At 41.9% G+C, this 15463-nt stretch overlaps 1 protein-coding gene across 1 annotated transcript; it reads left to right on the forward strand.

Annotated features, from left to right (window-relative positions):
• The first annotated feature begins 1285 nt into the window (after window positions 1–1285).
• On the forward strand, window positions 1286–8502 carry ISCA1 (iron-sulfur cluster assembly 1). The gene is made up of 4 exons (XM_026038240.1): window positions 1286–1398; window positions 2103–2156; window positions 3903–4008; window positions 6125–8502. Exons 1-4 carry the CDS (start codon window positions 1318–1320, stop codon window positions 6271–6273), a joined length of 390 nt encoding a protein of 129 aa, XP_025894025.1. The 5' UTR covers window positions 1286–1317; the 3' UTR covers window positions 6274–8502.
• The last annotated feature ends 6961 nt before the right edge of the window (window positions 8503–15463 follow it).

The raw sequence follows: 15463 nt of genomic DNA on the forward strand, positions 1-15463 counted from the left end.
AGCTGCTAACAAAACTACATGTTTTATATTATACTTTTTATAATAGTTATATAATTTATACTTTCACATAAAGTGAACTTATACTTTCACATAAAATAAACCATCTGTGACTTAATATATTTAAAGCCTTTAAACCAGTAACTAATAAATACATTTATTTGCCCAGTATTTAAATAGTGCAGTGATAACTTAGGATCTGTGATACAGAATAAACACAGTTGATGAGACGTACACCTTCTCTGGCTTGGTTATTAAAGCTCAGTGTACTGTAGTATCTTAGGAAAGGAACTGAATGAAAACAAATAGAGTTTATAATTAAGCTGTGGCTTATAGTAATGAGTACTGATGGTTCAGAAAATCTGACTCTTTGGATTTAGATGCCCGATGTGTTGTTGGGCAGCAGTCAGGCAGCTCCTAGCATGACACTGCCCTCTGACAGCGTGAAACACCCGTGTGGGGCTGGAGCAGACACCCGGCACCCGCTCTGTAGCCGCCCTCTCTAAGATTTCTGTTAAAAATGTGAGCTGCTCGTAATTCTGTAGCACCGCTACGTCTCTTCCACTACGTGAAACAATTCTGACTGCTTGCCTTGTGCTATCTTGTGGAAAATGCTGCCTTTCAGAGAAGTCAGGTGGTGTGGCCACGGAACCCTCTGCACTTTTACTGAGTTATTGTGATGTGTTCACCTCTGCAAAGGCCTTTCTGGAACAGTAACTGCTGCTTTTTAGGAACCTTTCAGCCTCGGGGAGGCTGCAGAAAAACCCTTCTTTACTCCTCTGCTGTCCCTCAGATAACAGGGTGGGACAGTGAGCATGCTGGTGCTGCAGCCTCCTTATCATTATCATTTTAAATACTGCTGTTGTTTTGCTTCATAGCAAGACAACACGCCCCACGTCCTTCATGTCTCTCCAGAGCCAGTGTGCGTGCGCAGCGCTGCGAGTTGCGTACCGTGAGCGGAACAGGGCGCAGCGGGAGCGCACGGGCAGCGTGTTTGCAGCGCCAGGAGCCGCCTCTCGCGGCTCCGCAGCGCTCCCTAGCGGCGCAGCGGGCGCCCAGGCGCCGCCTCCCTCCGCCGGCGGCGCCGGGGGCGCTGGGGCTGGCGCGGGGCCAGCAGCGACGCCCGCAGCGGCCGTTATCTCCGCGCGCAGCCCCGCGCAACGGCCGCGCCGCCCCTCCCCCCGCCTGCCCCATGCCAATCAGGGCGCGCTGCCCAATGGGCGGGCGCGGCGGCGGCGGCGGGGCGGGCGCGGCGGTGGCGTCACGGCGTGGCGGCGGCCGCGGCGGGGGGGTGCGGGCGCCGGGCGGCCGCGCGGGGCCATGGCCTCCTCCGTGGTGCGCGCCACGGTGCGCGCCGTGAGCAAGAGGAAGCTGCAGCCCACGCGCGCCGCGCTCACGCTGGTCAGTGCGCCGCGCGCGGGCACCGCCGCCGTGCCGGGCCGCGGGGCTGCGCCACAGCCGGCGCTGCGGGGCGCAGGCCGCGGCGGGGACGTTGCCGTTAGCCGTTAACCGTTAGCGGGGGAGGAGGGGGAGTGGGGGGTACCGCCCAGCGGCAGGGGTGCTCGGTGCCGCCGCGGGGAGGGTGAGGCGCCCCGCGGTGCTGGGCAGCTCGGGAGCTTTGCGCAGGAGAAGGGAGCAGAGCCGGGTCGTGCCACGGGCGCAAGGCCGAGCGCCACGGAAACGTCCGTGCCGCCCGAGCCCGGCCGCGGCGCCCTGGCTAAGTCACTGCAGCTTTGTTGAAAAAAAAAAAAAAGTTCAGAAATTTCAGCCCTTGTTGTTACCCAGTCCTGCCGGCAGGAATGCGGAGGGCAGTAAACAGCCCCCGTGTTTGTGCATGGATCCGGTTCAGCTGTTGTTTTCGTTCAGCGGAGCACGTTGACTTGAGAGCGGGCGTCAGTGTCTGGTAGAACAAAGGCCAGCCGGCACCGAGGTGGCTGCCGCTGTCAGAGGGTAAAACTCCGCTCTAAAAGCAGACGGCATGAAGTTGGAGTTAAATTTTCGTTAATTATTTGTAGTGCGTCACTTGCACGTATTACGATACCCATGCTGTAATGGATTTATTAGAAAAAAGAATCCAAACTGATGAATACATTTCTCCTTTTCAGACCCCATCAGCAGTTCAGAAGATTAAACAGCTTCTTAAAGATAAACCGGAGCATGTAAGTGCCGCCTAAAAAATGGCCACTTTGCAGACTGCACTAAGGTGTTAGTGCTGTTGCTGATTTCAAAGCATTTCTGGCTAATCGAGTGGCTTGAAACAAATGCTGAAGAACTTAGAGATCGTGATGTGTGGGGATTTTTATATGTTTGTTTTGTTTTTTTTAGGGGGGGAGGAGGAGGGAAGTGTATCAGCTTGTTTATCAAGCTTTAATTTCTATATATAAAAAGAAAATGATTGACTGTGATGACACTTCACTTTACACATATTTTTGAAATAGGTAAAAATGAAAAAAAAAATACTTGTAATCTAGATTTTAATTGGCTGTTCTTGCATGACATTGGTGGTGACTTGTGGTCGGACCAGTTGTCTCCAGTTGTTGATACAAGGATGTAATTGAGTTCTTGAAAGAAGTCTGCCTATGAAATATATAACTATCGTATTAGATTCATCCTCATTGAAAACAGAAAAGATGATAGTATCATAAAAACAGGCATTAGTGTATGGGGGTTTGTTTGGTTTGTTTTTCCCTTTCATAGCAAGATCTTTTTTTTTTTTTTTTTTTTTTTTTGTACAAGATCAATTGTTTCTTTTCCTTCCTGCATGGTGGTAACTGGTTAGACATTTATTTTTTCCCATTTTGAACCTTCCTAGTTGTTTCTAGTTTTCTTGTAGAGAAGGGTATTTAATCTGAAAAGAACAAATGCCGCTTGCTTGAGATCCTGCTTGATGAAAATTATTAATACATATTTATCATAATACTTTTAAGTGAAGCTACTGTATTTTCCCCTGTAATTACCTGATGAAACATACATGTTTGAACATGGATGCAGATGGATGTTTTTTGAAGATGCAGTTTTCCAGTTCAGGTGTCACTTTCTCACGTCTTTACTTACCCATATGTTCTTTTGGTGACATATAACATAACGTAGGATAATTGTAAATAATTAAAACAGATTGACTGGGTGGCCTTTAACATAGATTCTTGCAGTAAATGGATAAACATACTTGCAAAAAAGGAAGAATAGTTTTTCAGGTAATGGAGACCACAAAATATTTTTTTTTCCAGAATTCTGGGTAGAATGAAAGTTTTCTGGTAGCTGTTACAGGAGTTCTGTGAAAAATTAGTAGCTGCCTATGGTGTCACAACTTCATAAATTAAGTTTCTGTTAGTAATTTTAAAGTAGAGCCTGACGTAGCATTTAAATGAACTTTTAAGTCACAAAACATCTGTCTTTGAAATTTAACTCTTTTACAGTACTACGCAACTACAGAAATGCTAATAGCTTCCTGCTTTAAAACTGTCTTTAACACACTTCCTATGTTTATTATTCTGCAAAGAATTAGTGTGTCACTAATTGCTAATATAGATAAAATCAACATTAATAAACAACAGAAGTCATAATGAGAGTGTGACTGCAGACTCAGCTGATGTATTTTTCTAATATTGTTGCTTTAATGTAAAATGTGAAATAATATAGATCAAACATAGCATGGAGCAAAGAGCCAAATTTTTGCTGAAACCAACCCAGATGAGAGTTACAAAATGAGTGACAAATGTTTATGATTGTGGTCTAATTTTGATGTTGGTAGTTAGTTTGTAAAATAGAAAGATTTTGCCTTCTGATCCATTAGATTTCTGTGTTAGCGCTGATTTTGCAGCAGGGAAAACTAAACATCAGTCTTTTGTTGTTATGCATACTCCTCGTCTTCCAGCAGACATTTCACTTCACTTTTCATATTTCAGGTTGGTGTGAAAGTAGGTGTTCGTACAAGAGGATGCAATGGACTTTCTTACACGTTAGAATATACAAAATCGAAAGGAGAGTCTGATGAAGAAGTAGTTCAAGATGGTGAGTTTCGATGGAGTAAGGGGAAACTGTGTGGTAGTGGGAGGCAAAAGTAGAGTTAATTGCAAGTTTGCCAGGGGAAAAGTTAGAAATTCCTTGAGGTAACAAATTACAGAGGCAGAAGTCCTCCAATTCTATTAAATTGTTGCCTTTTTGTTCTCTTTTGTTGTGAAGAGGCAGAAGTAACTAGCTAAAGATAAGTAGGTTTGCGGTGGAAATTAAGGTTTATCCTTAATTCAACTTTTCTTTTTGCCCATGCTGGATTAAGTTGGAGTTCTCTATGATAATAACAGAGTAGTTTCTGTGCTGTATCAGAATAGGTCAAGCCTATTATTCACATACTTGGAGGTGCCTAAAAGCAGAAACCTGGAGTATAAAACAAGACATATCTAGAAAAATATCAGCATACCTAAAATAATCTTGTCAAGATAGATTTTCTGCACAGAATTTTCTAGTCAGTCTGCTCTGGTAACTAGTCTTGTCCTTCATTAATTTAAGATTTAATCTCTTTATGCTTTTGATTGTTGCATTGTGACAAGGAATTTTATCATTTTAATTAATTGAAAATTAATTAATTGAAAACTTTCTATTATGCTAGCATTTAAACTTGCTGCTAAAAAATGTCACCATCCCATTATAAGCCTGTTGTAGGGTGCATTAGTCAGCTCTTTAACATCCTCCTAATTTAATAGAAACTTTTGCTGATGATCTTTTTTTGTGGAGAGTGAATTTTTACAGAGGCATAATAATATTTGTCTTGGTCTTCATTTAATCTTCGTTTCTGTTGGAAAAAATTCTAAAAAATTCTTTATGGTTTTTCTTTCTTAGACCTTGTTGAACTTTGCTATGTTCAGGAAGATTTTTAATCTAGTAGCAAAGTCACATTAGAGTGGAATATTACAATTTCTTTCATGCAGAAGCTGGGCCCGCGTCAGAGCCTATCTCTTAGTTGCTTTGAAAGTATCTGTGACCAGCTCATAAATTTTTTTTTACATTTTCTTCTTGAATTTTCCTTTATTTTTTTTTTTCTCCTGCTGGACCCCATAGCTGCTCTGCCTTTAGAGGGTTAAAAAACACTTTTTTGGAAGGGGGAGGGAAGGCAGTTCATGGCTTGCATCTTCAGAGAGATGAAAGCATTTTACTGCTGTTGCAACAGAGGTCTTGGACTGGACAGCCTGCCAGAGTCAGGCAGTATTTCAGATATGCCTGTGTGCTTGCTTCATTTTGGTTTCTTCAAGATAGCTTTTGGCTGTAGACTAACTTCTGTATAGCTCTGTACTCAGTGAGCTGATAGTTTTGGATCTCAGCTCAACTTCCCTGGCTTTTACAAAGCAAAGGTTGATGTCTAATACAGAACTGTGGTTCCACTTAAAGGACCCGGTCCATGAAATCTTTCATTTGATTTATCCTTCCATGTTTGTTATGATCCAGGCCAGAAATGATGGAGTTTCAAATTGGTTGCCCCAGAACTTGAACTGTGTTAGTAACGTGTCCTGTCTTAATTTGTATCATGAAATAGCTTTCTAAACATATTTCCTCAAATGTATTTTTGTTGTTGTTACTGCTGCTGCTACTGATACTCTTTTTTTTTTCAATTTTATTCTAGTCTTTGATCAGCTAAATCGGTCATTAATGGTAACTGCTTCATATCAGACTCAAAGTTTTAAAGTTCAATAACTTTCCAAGTGGTAGATACCTTGCATACTCTTTAAAAATGGTTTTTTTCCCCCAAAATAAATAACTAATTTTCATTCTTTAAAAGTAACTATATCTTTGAAATTTCATATTTTTGGGAGATGTACAGATTTTAAGAACACTAGGAAATAGGTTTCAGATTAATGCATGGAAAAGCCAGTATTAGAAGTGAGTTAATTGGCAAGTTCTACACCTTTTGTCCTAGGTGTCATTATCTTAAATTGAAACAAAAAATGTGTATAGACACACAGATACTAGTACTATATTATTCATAGAGTTCTATAGGAACTCTCATCTGAGGTGGGTGAAATCAAATGGACTTTTGATGGACTTTGTGTTTAGATTTCATTTTAATCACTGAATTGGAAATTCAAAGTAAATGCACTGCATGGCTGTATGTAATTTTCTTGCTGTTGTTTTCAAGGCGTTAGAGTGTTTATTGAGAAGAAAGCACAGCTGACACTTCTAGGAACAGAAATGGATTATGTAGAAGACAAACTGTCCAGTGAATTTATCTTCAATAATCCAAACATCAAAGGAACGTGTGGCTGTGGAGAAAGCTTTAACATATGAAATCTCAGGACTGTTACTTTGACCTTGAACACCACAGAATACTTACTAAGGGTATGGCTTTCAAAAGCGAATGCATTTTCTTCAGGTTCTTAGGCTGTGTAAAGTGTGGATGCCTTTAAGGAAAATAAAGTCAATTCATTTTGAAAAAGTAAATTGTGTGTAAAATTCCAGCACTGATATATTTATGCTGTAATTTGTGTTGAATTGGGATCCAGAAGTTGAGAACAGTGCTGTAGTATTTCTTTATTTTCATATACAAAGGAAATAAAATCTTACTGTTCTTTTCCTTTGTCATTTTCTTCGTCAACTTACTTCTGCTTCCCGATACAAAACATTTTTGTGAGAATATATTGCCTATGTATTCTGCTTTGATTTGAAAAGAAGTATTGTTCATAAGTTTGTGTTTGTGGATACTTAAATGCACAGACACACACGCCTCAGCTTCAGAACTCACTATGCTTATTTAGATGCGCATTCTGTTTTATTAGTGTCAGATGTATTTGTATTTCTGTGTATAGATGTTCAAGTGGTTTATTTTCCCATAAATCTAGGGAAGTCTTGAAAACAAGTCATGTGTTATTTTTGCAGTGGTTCAAAATGTGGTAATCCAAGCTTGTACTTTGCCATGCTGAAGGCACAGTCTCCTTTGTAGTTGAAAAGTGGTTTTTGAAAACACAAAGTTAAAATGTATAGTGTAGAAGTATTAAAGCAGAATACACACAGGCCACATTTCTCACATTTCTAATGTTTTTCTTCATCTTGCTTGACTTAGATTGCCAAACTAGTAAAGCTGCTTCCGCACTCAGATTCCCAGGTTTCACAGAATGTGTGTTTTCTCATATACTGTCTGCACTAGAAGCTATTTTTGAGAGAAAATAGTTTTATTTCACTTTTTATAGTAAATGTTTCCAGTTTTAACAAAACTGGAACTTCTTCAGTAACTCTATAGGAACCAGGGTTTTTCACTTAAAAAAAACTTGTGGAAATTTTGTTTGACTTGTGTCTTGACATTAATGTGGTAGCAGGAAAACCATTTATAATTGTAAAAGACTTCTATTTAAAACTAGTTTAAAACCAATCCTATCAGTAGTTAAAATACTAACAGGAAGCCATTTTTTCTTTGGAAATGAAACTTGCTTGCTTACTTCTAATGAGAATTTACCTTTTCCAGAGTAAATTTTTTTTGCTTGTTTGTTTGCTTTCAAGCTGGTAACAGCCTTCAGCACTTACTCCACTGGTGCTCAGGCAGAAGTGTAAACTTCTTTTCCAGGCTCCTCACAAGCTAGTATGATAGAAGCAGCTTTCTGTCCTTTTATCCTCCTGCTCCCCTGATTGTCCAAAGATGGCATGCATGTAGGCTAAAAGTAGGCAACAGGGACAAGGATATTGCAGTCAAAGACTTTAATAGTCTGACTGAAGAGGCTATTAAGGCAGATGGCTGAAAATCCAGGTGTTATATTAGTTTGGAGGGTTGCTCATAGACATGTCTATTTGACAGCTTCAGAATAATAAAGTGTTGAACATGTAGGGATGCAGCTAAGCAGGCCTGGTTTGGGGTAAAGGCATAGAGGGAAGACTGAAAATGCAAAAAAGAAAAAAATCTGGATTTATCTTACAGAGTGCACAGTAATTGAAGGATAGAATTTCCACAGGTACAGCTTAATACTAAATACTTGAATTTAATTGTGTATCACCTTTTGATGTAAAACAGTGATTCGCTTTTATTAGTCAACTGATGAACACAACTGCTTTATTTTATACAATAATTCAGGAAGTACTGGTAATACAGGGCTAGGTGACTTTATATAAGTCCTTCAGTCTTGCCAAAAAGTACAGGGGATATGATAGTTAAGCTCATATGTCTAAAATTGCAAGTTGAGGGCATTTCTTCAGATTGCATGTCTCTGCTTCTTATTAGAAGATAAAGACTATGAATGTAGCACTGGTGATTGCCAGGAGTGCTGTTTTATTCATTTAAGTTTGTTGTTTTAGGCCTTTGGCATTTTTAGCATTCCTTTTCACGTGTTGTGTGTATACCTTCAGTGAAAGTTTGTGCTTTCATAGTATATGAAATAATCTCCTAAAAATTGTCAGTTTACTAAAACACTAAGTGCACAGTGTGTTAAAGTAAACTTCTGTGGAAGCGCTAGCAACAGTTATATAGGAACTTTACTTTGTTGATCGGTCCATTATAATTTTGTGCAATGCTGTATGTAGAGTTCTGGATTATATTAATAAATATTGCGTGTTGATAAACATGAAATACTCTTCTTAAAATGATTCTGTTTACAGTGATAAGTGCTAGTGGGAGTGGGAGGAAGCATGGAGGAAATGAGACTTCTACTGGAGAATTGCAAAGAGGAACAACACTATCTGTGAAATACTAAAAATTTCCAAATATTAATAGTATTGGATTAGTTTTGGAACGTATTACGTAGATTTGTCATGTTAGTTTGGAGCATTGCTAAATTAACCACGTGCGAGAAAGCATTTTCACATCTTGCCTAGAAAGGTTGGTGAAATCCTAAAGATAGACCAAACTTTTCCACGCACAGTTCTTAAGGTAAAATTTTGTTAGGCAGAGTCTTATTTCAAAAATTGCCATTTGACAAAAAAAAAAAAAAAAAAGCTAGTTTTCACTGAAGGGAAAATGATTATGATCGATGTAACTGTCAACAACTGTCAACACGTGCGCACGCACACACATCTTCTACGACTGCTTTTCTATTTAAGAAAAATGTCTGCTGAATTTAAGCAAGGTCTTCACCGCCATCTTTTCTAGTCCCTTTAGGGGGCTATATAAGAGCATATATGTGCTTTAAGCAGCAGATGTTTGTTTCCAAGCCCAACTATGGAATCAAGAAGTCCAAGATCACATATAGGTGCACTGCACTAACACTTCTCTTCACAGGCTCCAATTCACTGGGGGAAAATATCTCTTACCAGAGGGTGGCAGCAGGTTTCCAGTCTGTCCATCTCGAAGCAGGAATCACTTCTCTCCTGATGCTCATGCTCCACGTTTTCTATTGTCTTTCATGTATATTGGAATACCTTTGCTTTTAGAAATGTTAACTGTTGTTCCTGCAGTGCTTCATGTATATTGGAGTACCTTTGTTGTTAATAATGATAACTGTTGTGAAGTTGTGCTCTTTGACCTTTTATGTATTTCTTTCTGTGCATTTTCTCCGCTCTTGGAGAGATGGATGTGGAAGTGCAGAAAGCCAAACCAGTTCAGCCCTCCTGACTCAGAGAATACTCAAGCACAGGGCATGGCTTTGCTGACCAAGTGCAGTTAAGGACAACGTGTTTCACTATTAAAGTGTTGTTTGGGACATGGGGGAGGGTTTCCTCTGTGTGTTAGCAGTGTGCGCTACGAAACTCTGCTGTGTCTGTTCGCAAGAGAGGTATCCTCCTCTGCTGTACCTTGTGATTGTATAATGATACCTTGCACAATGCTAATTTCCTTTTATAGGCTTCTGAAACTAAGTCTGGGTAACAGACTTAGTTGTTCTTTCACACAGTACTTAATTGTTCTTTCACACAGAGGATTTCCAGACAGCCACTTCTTTTTCCAAACACATTTTCATGGTTCATTCATTTAAACTTGTCATACATAATCACAGATTCTTTCTAATTCAACACTAAGTAATTGTATGAAGTGTGGCGAAACTGTGTTGAAAGTGGCATACTTTGCTGTTAATTACATTCTTTTCGATGTTGTACTTCTTTCAGGTAAGAGGCTTTAATTGGAACGAGCATTTGAATGTGAAGGGAGGTGGTAATGGACACAGCGTGGCCAGGTGCTCTGCAGAGGTGGCTGTGCCAGGATGCGCCGACCTCCTTGTCACTGGTGTGCACTGCAGGCCTGCAGAGCAGAGCTCTCTGGGGAACAGTGCCAGGGCTGCACTTCAAGCAACTTCTCAGTGAACTTAATGTCGAAAACATTTACAAAATTCAGTACTTGGGTGTGAACTGTAATAAAAGCTGCTGCTTGCACAAGTTGTGCTCAGGTGTGCTCTGCCCTGACTTGTTCCTAGAGGTGCCCGTTGTCTCCTGTTGAAAGGCAGGTATCTCCAGCACTGTGATAAATATCTATAGAGTGGGGGGGGGGGGGGGGGGTATAAATCATCAAGATGAGCTGGAGAGCATCTACCTGTATTCTGGGGAGTCTGAAATACCTGATGCTGGGACAGTGTGACCTGCCTCTTAATGTACAAAAAAATATATAAAGAGCTTTTGGCTTTGACAAATAATTTATAAAGTTAAAAAGAGCATTTTTTTTGTACCCCTTAGCTGCAGAGGCTGTCCAGTGTTTAAGAAGGAGCTTTCCTTCCCCAGGTGATGGGCATGGCTGCAGCAGAGCTGCCACCTCCTATGAAAACACGCAGCGCGACAGCGCCCGCGGCGCGTGTTGGACCTGTCAAAGGCGCTTACACATGGTGCAAGCACACGTGCCGCCCTGCACGCTGCTGCCACCAGGGCACTAGCTAAGCCAATTGCAGCAGCCCTGCGGGCAATTAGGCCCGTATGTTGTAACAAGGAGGAACCGCTCTTCTGAAAATGCACTGCCAGAAATGCTGTGAATTACTGTGAATTACAAGAGCGTGCCTAGAAGACGGTGCTTGCTCTGGTGGGAACTTGCTAGCTGTTTAAGTTATCAGGACCCTCATCAGGAAAATGTCCTCTTGGACTGGAGATTGGAGACATACAGAAGATTAATTTTTTTTAATAGCTTAAGGTGGAAAGCAGGTAAAATACTTGGCCAGCTGTCAGCACTAAGTCTTGCACGTGCTGTGCCCTTTACTGAATCTCTGTAGTGCTTCCGTGCGGCCTGGCAGCCGGCAGCCCGCGCTCCCGGCAGGTTACGGGCAGTAACTGGGGTCTGGCGGGTCCCGGCGGGGACGAGAAGCGCAGAAGCCGCACGGGGACACGCAGCCGCTGCCCGCCGCAAACATGGCGCCCGCCCCACCTGCCCTCCCCCCGCGCACTGCCCCACCCAAACGGCCTCTTCCAGCGCCCCCTGCCGGCTTTCTATTGGCTCCCTGTTGCTCGGGCGCCGCCCATGGCACCAATCAGGGCACTCTGTCTCCCGAGGCCCCGCCCCCGGGCCGCGGGCCGTGTGGGGAAGGGAGGTGGTGGCGGGCGCTCCCGAGGCGGCGGCGCGGGAGCGGGGCGGCAGCGGCGAGCGTTGAAATCTTTGGGAGAGGGAACCGCCTCTCGGGGGAAGGGGAGATCCTGCCCTGTTGGGCGAGGATGTGGAGCAGGAAAGGCACCTGTTTAATTCCAGTGCGCCCCTCTGGGAAAAGCAGAATGGGATTGCTCACTTGCTACCTAATTCGGGCCACTTGTATTTTTGCTGTTCATCTTCTCCTTATATCCTTATAGTCCTGTTTCTGTGTCACCTTTTTAGTCCTGTTTCTGTATCACCTTTGCATTTTTTTGTACTGATTAAAGTTGCCTTTTTTTTTCTCAACACAGTGACGGTACAATGGGTCAAACTAGGAATGATGTACGGGAAGATACAGAACAAACAAAACAATTGCACTTTCGTGGTTGGAAAGTGAGTACTTTGACAGTATCAAGTTAGCTTTCATAAACTGTAGGGTTTTTTTCAACTACCTCTTTTTTCTTTTTTTTTTCCTTTTTTTTTTTTTTTTCTTTTTTTTTGGACAAATAACTGTCTAGATGCTTATACAGAAGTGAATATTTATTTGATATTTAATAAAATGCTGCAAGTGAATTTTTAAATCACTAGTATGATTGTACTGATACTGATTAGGGCTCGACCTGCTGGAGAGCAGCTCCACAGAGAGGGACCTGGGAGTCCTGGTGGACACCAAGTTACCCATGAGGCAGCAGTGCCCTCGTGGCCAAGAAGGCCAATGGGCTCCTGGCTGCATGAGGAGGATGTTGGCAGCAGGGGGAGGGAGGGGATCCTGCCCCTCTGCTCAGCTCTGGGGAGGCCAAACCTGGAGCACTGGGGGCAGCTCTGGGCTCCCCAGGACAAGAGGCATGTGGAGCTTCTAGAGAGGGTCTAGCGGAGAGCGACAAAGGTGATTAAGGGACTGGAGCGTCTCTCGTATGAGGAGAGACTGAGTGAGCTGGGCCTGGTTAGCTTGGAGAAGAGAAGGCTGAGAGGGGATCTGATTAATATGTACAAGTACATGAGAAGGGAGAATGTAGGGAGGAAGGGGCCAAGCTCTTCTTGGGGGTGGCCAGTGACAGGACAAGGGGTAATGGAAACAAGTTGAAACACAGGCAGTTCCATCTGGATGTGAGGAGGAACTTTTTCACTATGAGGGTGCCAGCGCCCTGGCACAGGCTGCCCAGGGAGGCTGTGGAGTCTCCTTCTCTGGAGATCTTCCAAACCCTCCTGGATGCCGCCCTGTGCCCCGTGCTCTGGGTGTCCCTGCTGGAGCAGAAGAGTTGCACTAGATGATCTCTAGAGGTCCCTTCCAAGCTCCACCATCCTGTGATTCTGTGATTCGGTGATTCTGTGATACAAATATCCAAAAAGAATTCATGGCAGAATTTACTACTGTCTACTCTTACAAGCTCGGCATTTATGAGTACTATATTTTTTGTTCTCCTACTGTTTGGCCCTTTTTTGAGAAAAATGATTGTGGTTTATGTGTAATAAATATTTTACAAACACTTTATTTTCTCAGTGGTTCTGTAAGTATCTGTACATTTGGTCACAAGCTCAGAAAGACTCAGATATCTGGTTCTGCTTCTTACCTTATATTCTTTGCTCTTTCATGTACTTTGATCTTAATGGAAGCCTTTTTTTTTCTATAAAGGTTAAATCTTAATAAACTAAAATGTCTTTCTTTTTTTCCTTCACGTGCCATCCAGAAAACAGGCCTTCTGCATTGACTAATTTCTGATCTAACAGTACTGTTTATATAGAACAGCTCTGTTTTCTGTAACTTACCGTGACATTCAATGTGTAATATTTGGATCTAGTACCTTGTAGCATATGGCAGCAACAACAGCCAACATCCTACTTGGTATTTAAGTCATCCTCTTTACAGCTTCCTTTAAGGATTAGGCTGGCACTGGTGCTATCTATTGCACACGAGCTATGTGGGATACAAAGCAGTACCATTTCCTTAGGCTCTGTTTTTCTCCATTTTGTGCAAGTCTTCCACATTTTTCCAGGCAAATTAAGTTTTTTTAACTAGTTATGGGCAGTTTTATTAATTGAGGCACGTAGTAGAAATATTAGTTTTTCTTTTTTTTTTTCATGGAGCAGCTGACCCCTACAGTCTGTTACAAACATTAGAAAAGAAGCATTTTTACATGATGGTACAAAAGCAATCAAAAGAGTATGTCTTTGTCATGAGAAGTGCTGGGTGTGCAGTTCCTTGTACTTTAAATGATCATCTTTCTCTTAATCTCTAGCCATTCTAGCCCATGTTTAGATCTCAGAATCTTTATGACAAGGTACTTCTTTAGTAATTGATACAGATCAATGGTTACCAAACAGTGAGTCATATCAGAATTTCCAGTTGTTTTAAGAATAGGGTTAGTAATAATTGAAAAAGAAAACTTATAAGTCATCCAAAGAATTCATTTTTGCAGTCCAAGCCATTAATGTGGAAAATGTCGTGTATTATTTCAGGTGTCAGAATTGTTGTCGTCTCTCATAAATATGGAAAATAAGCAGCAAAAGTACCAGTTGATTTTGGAGCAAACCCACCACTCTCTCTTCCATAGTATACAGTCAGCAGTGAAATCCAACCACTGGGATTGTGCAGTGTGCAGAAGACAGAGCTTGTTCTCTAAGGAGTCTGTTAGTAGCCATTGTTCACAAACGGATGTTGCCAAGGAAAAAGGTGAATCACCGAGAACAGAAGTGAGAATCCCAGACAGCTGCTTATCCAAGGACTTCAAACAGCTGTCTAAACTAATGGCAACAGTAACTGTTGCTGGATGGCACAGGAAATCTTATTCTCGTGGCCCACTGCAAAAATTTCTACTCCCATACGTGTTTTTGATCAAAAATTGCCTTCCTATGTCAATTTCTTTGATCCAACACAAATGTTTTAATGGGGAGATACTCTGTAAGAAGCAATATTTCAGGAAGCAGAAAAAAACAGAGCCATCATTTGAGACTTCTTCCATTTCTCAAGGACACACTTCTGAAGGTGAGCGGTAGTAATGACAGTAGCTGTTAATGGGTATCTCTGAATAGCACATACAGGTTTAGCCAGGAACAACAGAATGAAAATTAAAAGGACAGTAATTGAGACTGAGTTTCAAGGGACAGTTCCTGAATAGAATAACTAAAATATTATACTTTGAGATCATCAAAAAATAAGGATTTGCCACAGCTTCCATGCACTGGGACCGTTCTGCTTGGAGGCTCTCCTGCAGCAGACAGTCATTTCTCCCTCTTGATTACAGAGTGAATCATCTGTGTCAAAGTGACAATAACCACACTGCTGCCTGTCCCCCACCCATGATTTCAAAGTACTTTGGGGCTTTGTAATTATTTTATATCTCTCTTTACTTCTTTGTGTGTGTGTCTAAGAAAAATGTCATTTTAATGGCACTGAGTGGCCTTCCTACTTGGGAAATGTTAAAGCCATCACTATAGCTTCTGAATTCTCAGATATAACCCCCAATCTCCAAGGAACAATTTAGAGGAGACACTAAGGTTTCTACCATAAATTACAGGCATTTTGAGGGGAGATACTGCACACTTGAAGTCTTCCCTAGAATCCACTTCCTTATGGTCCTCAAGAAGCAGACTAACCTGCAGGCAGCAGCTTTCAAGGGATTCTAGTGCTTTCTCCATCAAGATATTCCCTGGAGGCTAACAGCAACAAAATCCACACCTGAATGGCCAAGGGTGTTTACCAAGGGAAGAGGATGAAGCTGAGCTAAGATCTGTTAGTAACTTGCAGTAACGAAGGCAGGGTCAGTGCAAACATCTCTTCAGAGACCTGCCACGGTTCTACATCCATGGGGAGCTGTAGTCACTACCCTTTGTGTCTGGTTACTTTTTGACCTACAGACTGAAAGTGGCAACACAAGTGCCAAACAGCGGTGGTAATGATGATGATGATAGTGATGATGATGCATGTATTATTTTTCCTCCTGGCTTTGTAATCAGGGAGAATTTCTCAATTTCCATGATAGCAGGATTATAGCACTTAAAAAAAAATACAATCATTTACTAGTG

The sequence above is a fragment of the Nothoprocta perdicaria genome, unplaced genomic scaffold, assembly GCF_003342845.1.
Source record: "Nothoprocta perdicaria isolate Ctin4 unplaced genomic scaffold, notPer1 scaffold_205, whole genome shotgun sequence".
In the NCBI taxonomy this organism is placed as follows: Eukaryota; Metazoa; Chordata; class Aves; order Tinamiformes; family Tinamidae; genus Nothoprocta; species Nothoprocta perdicaria.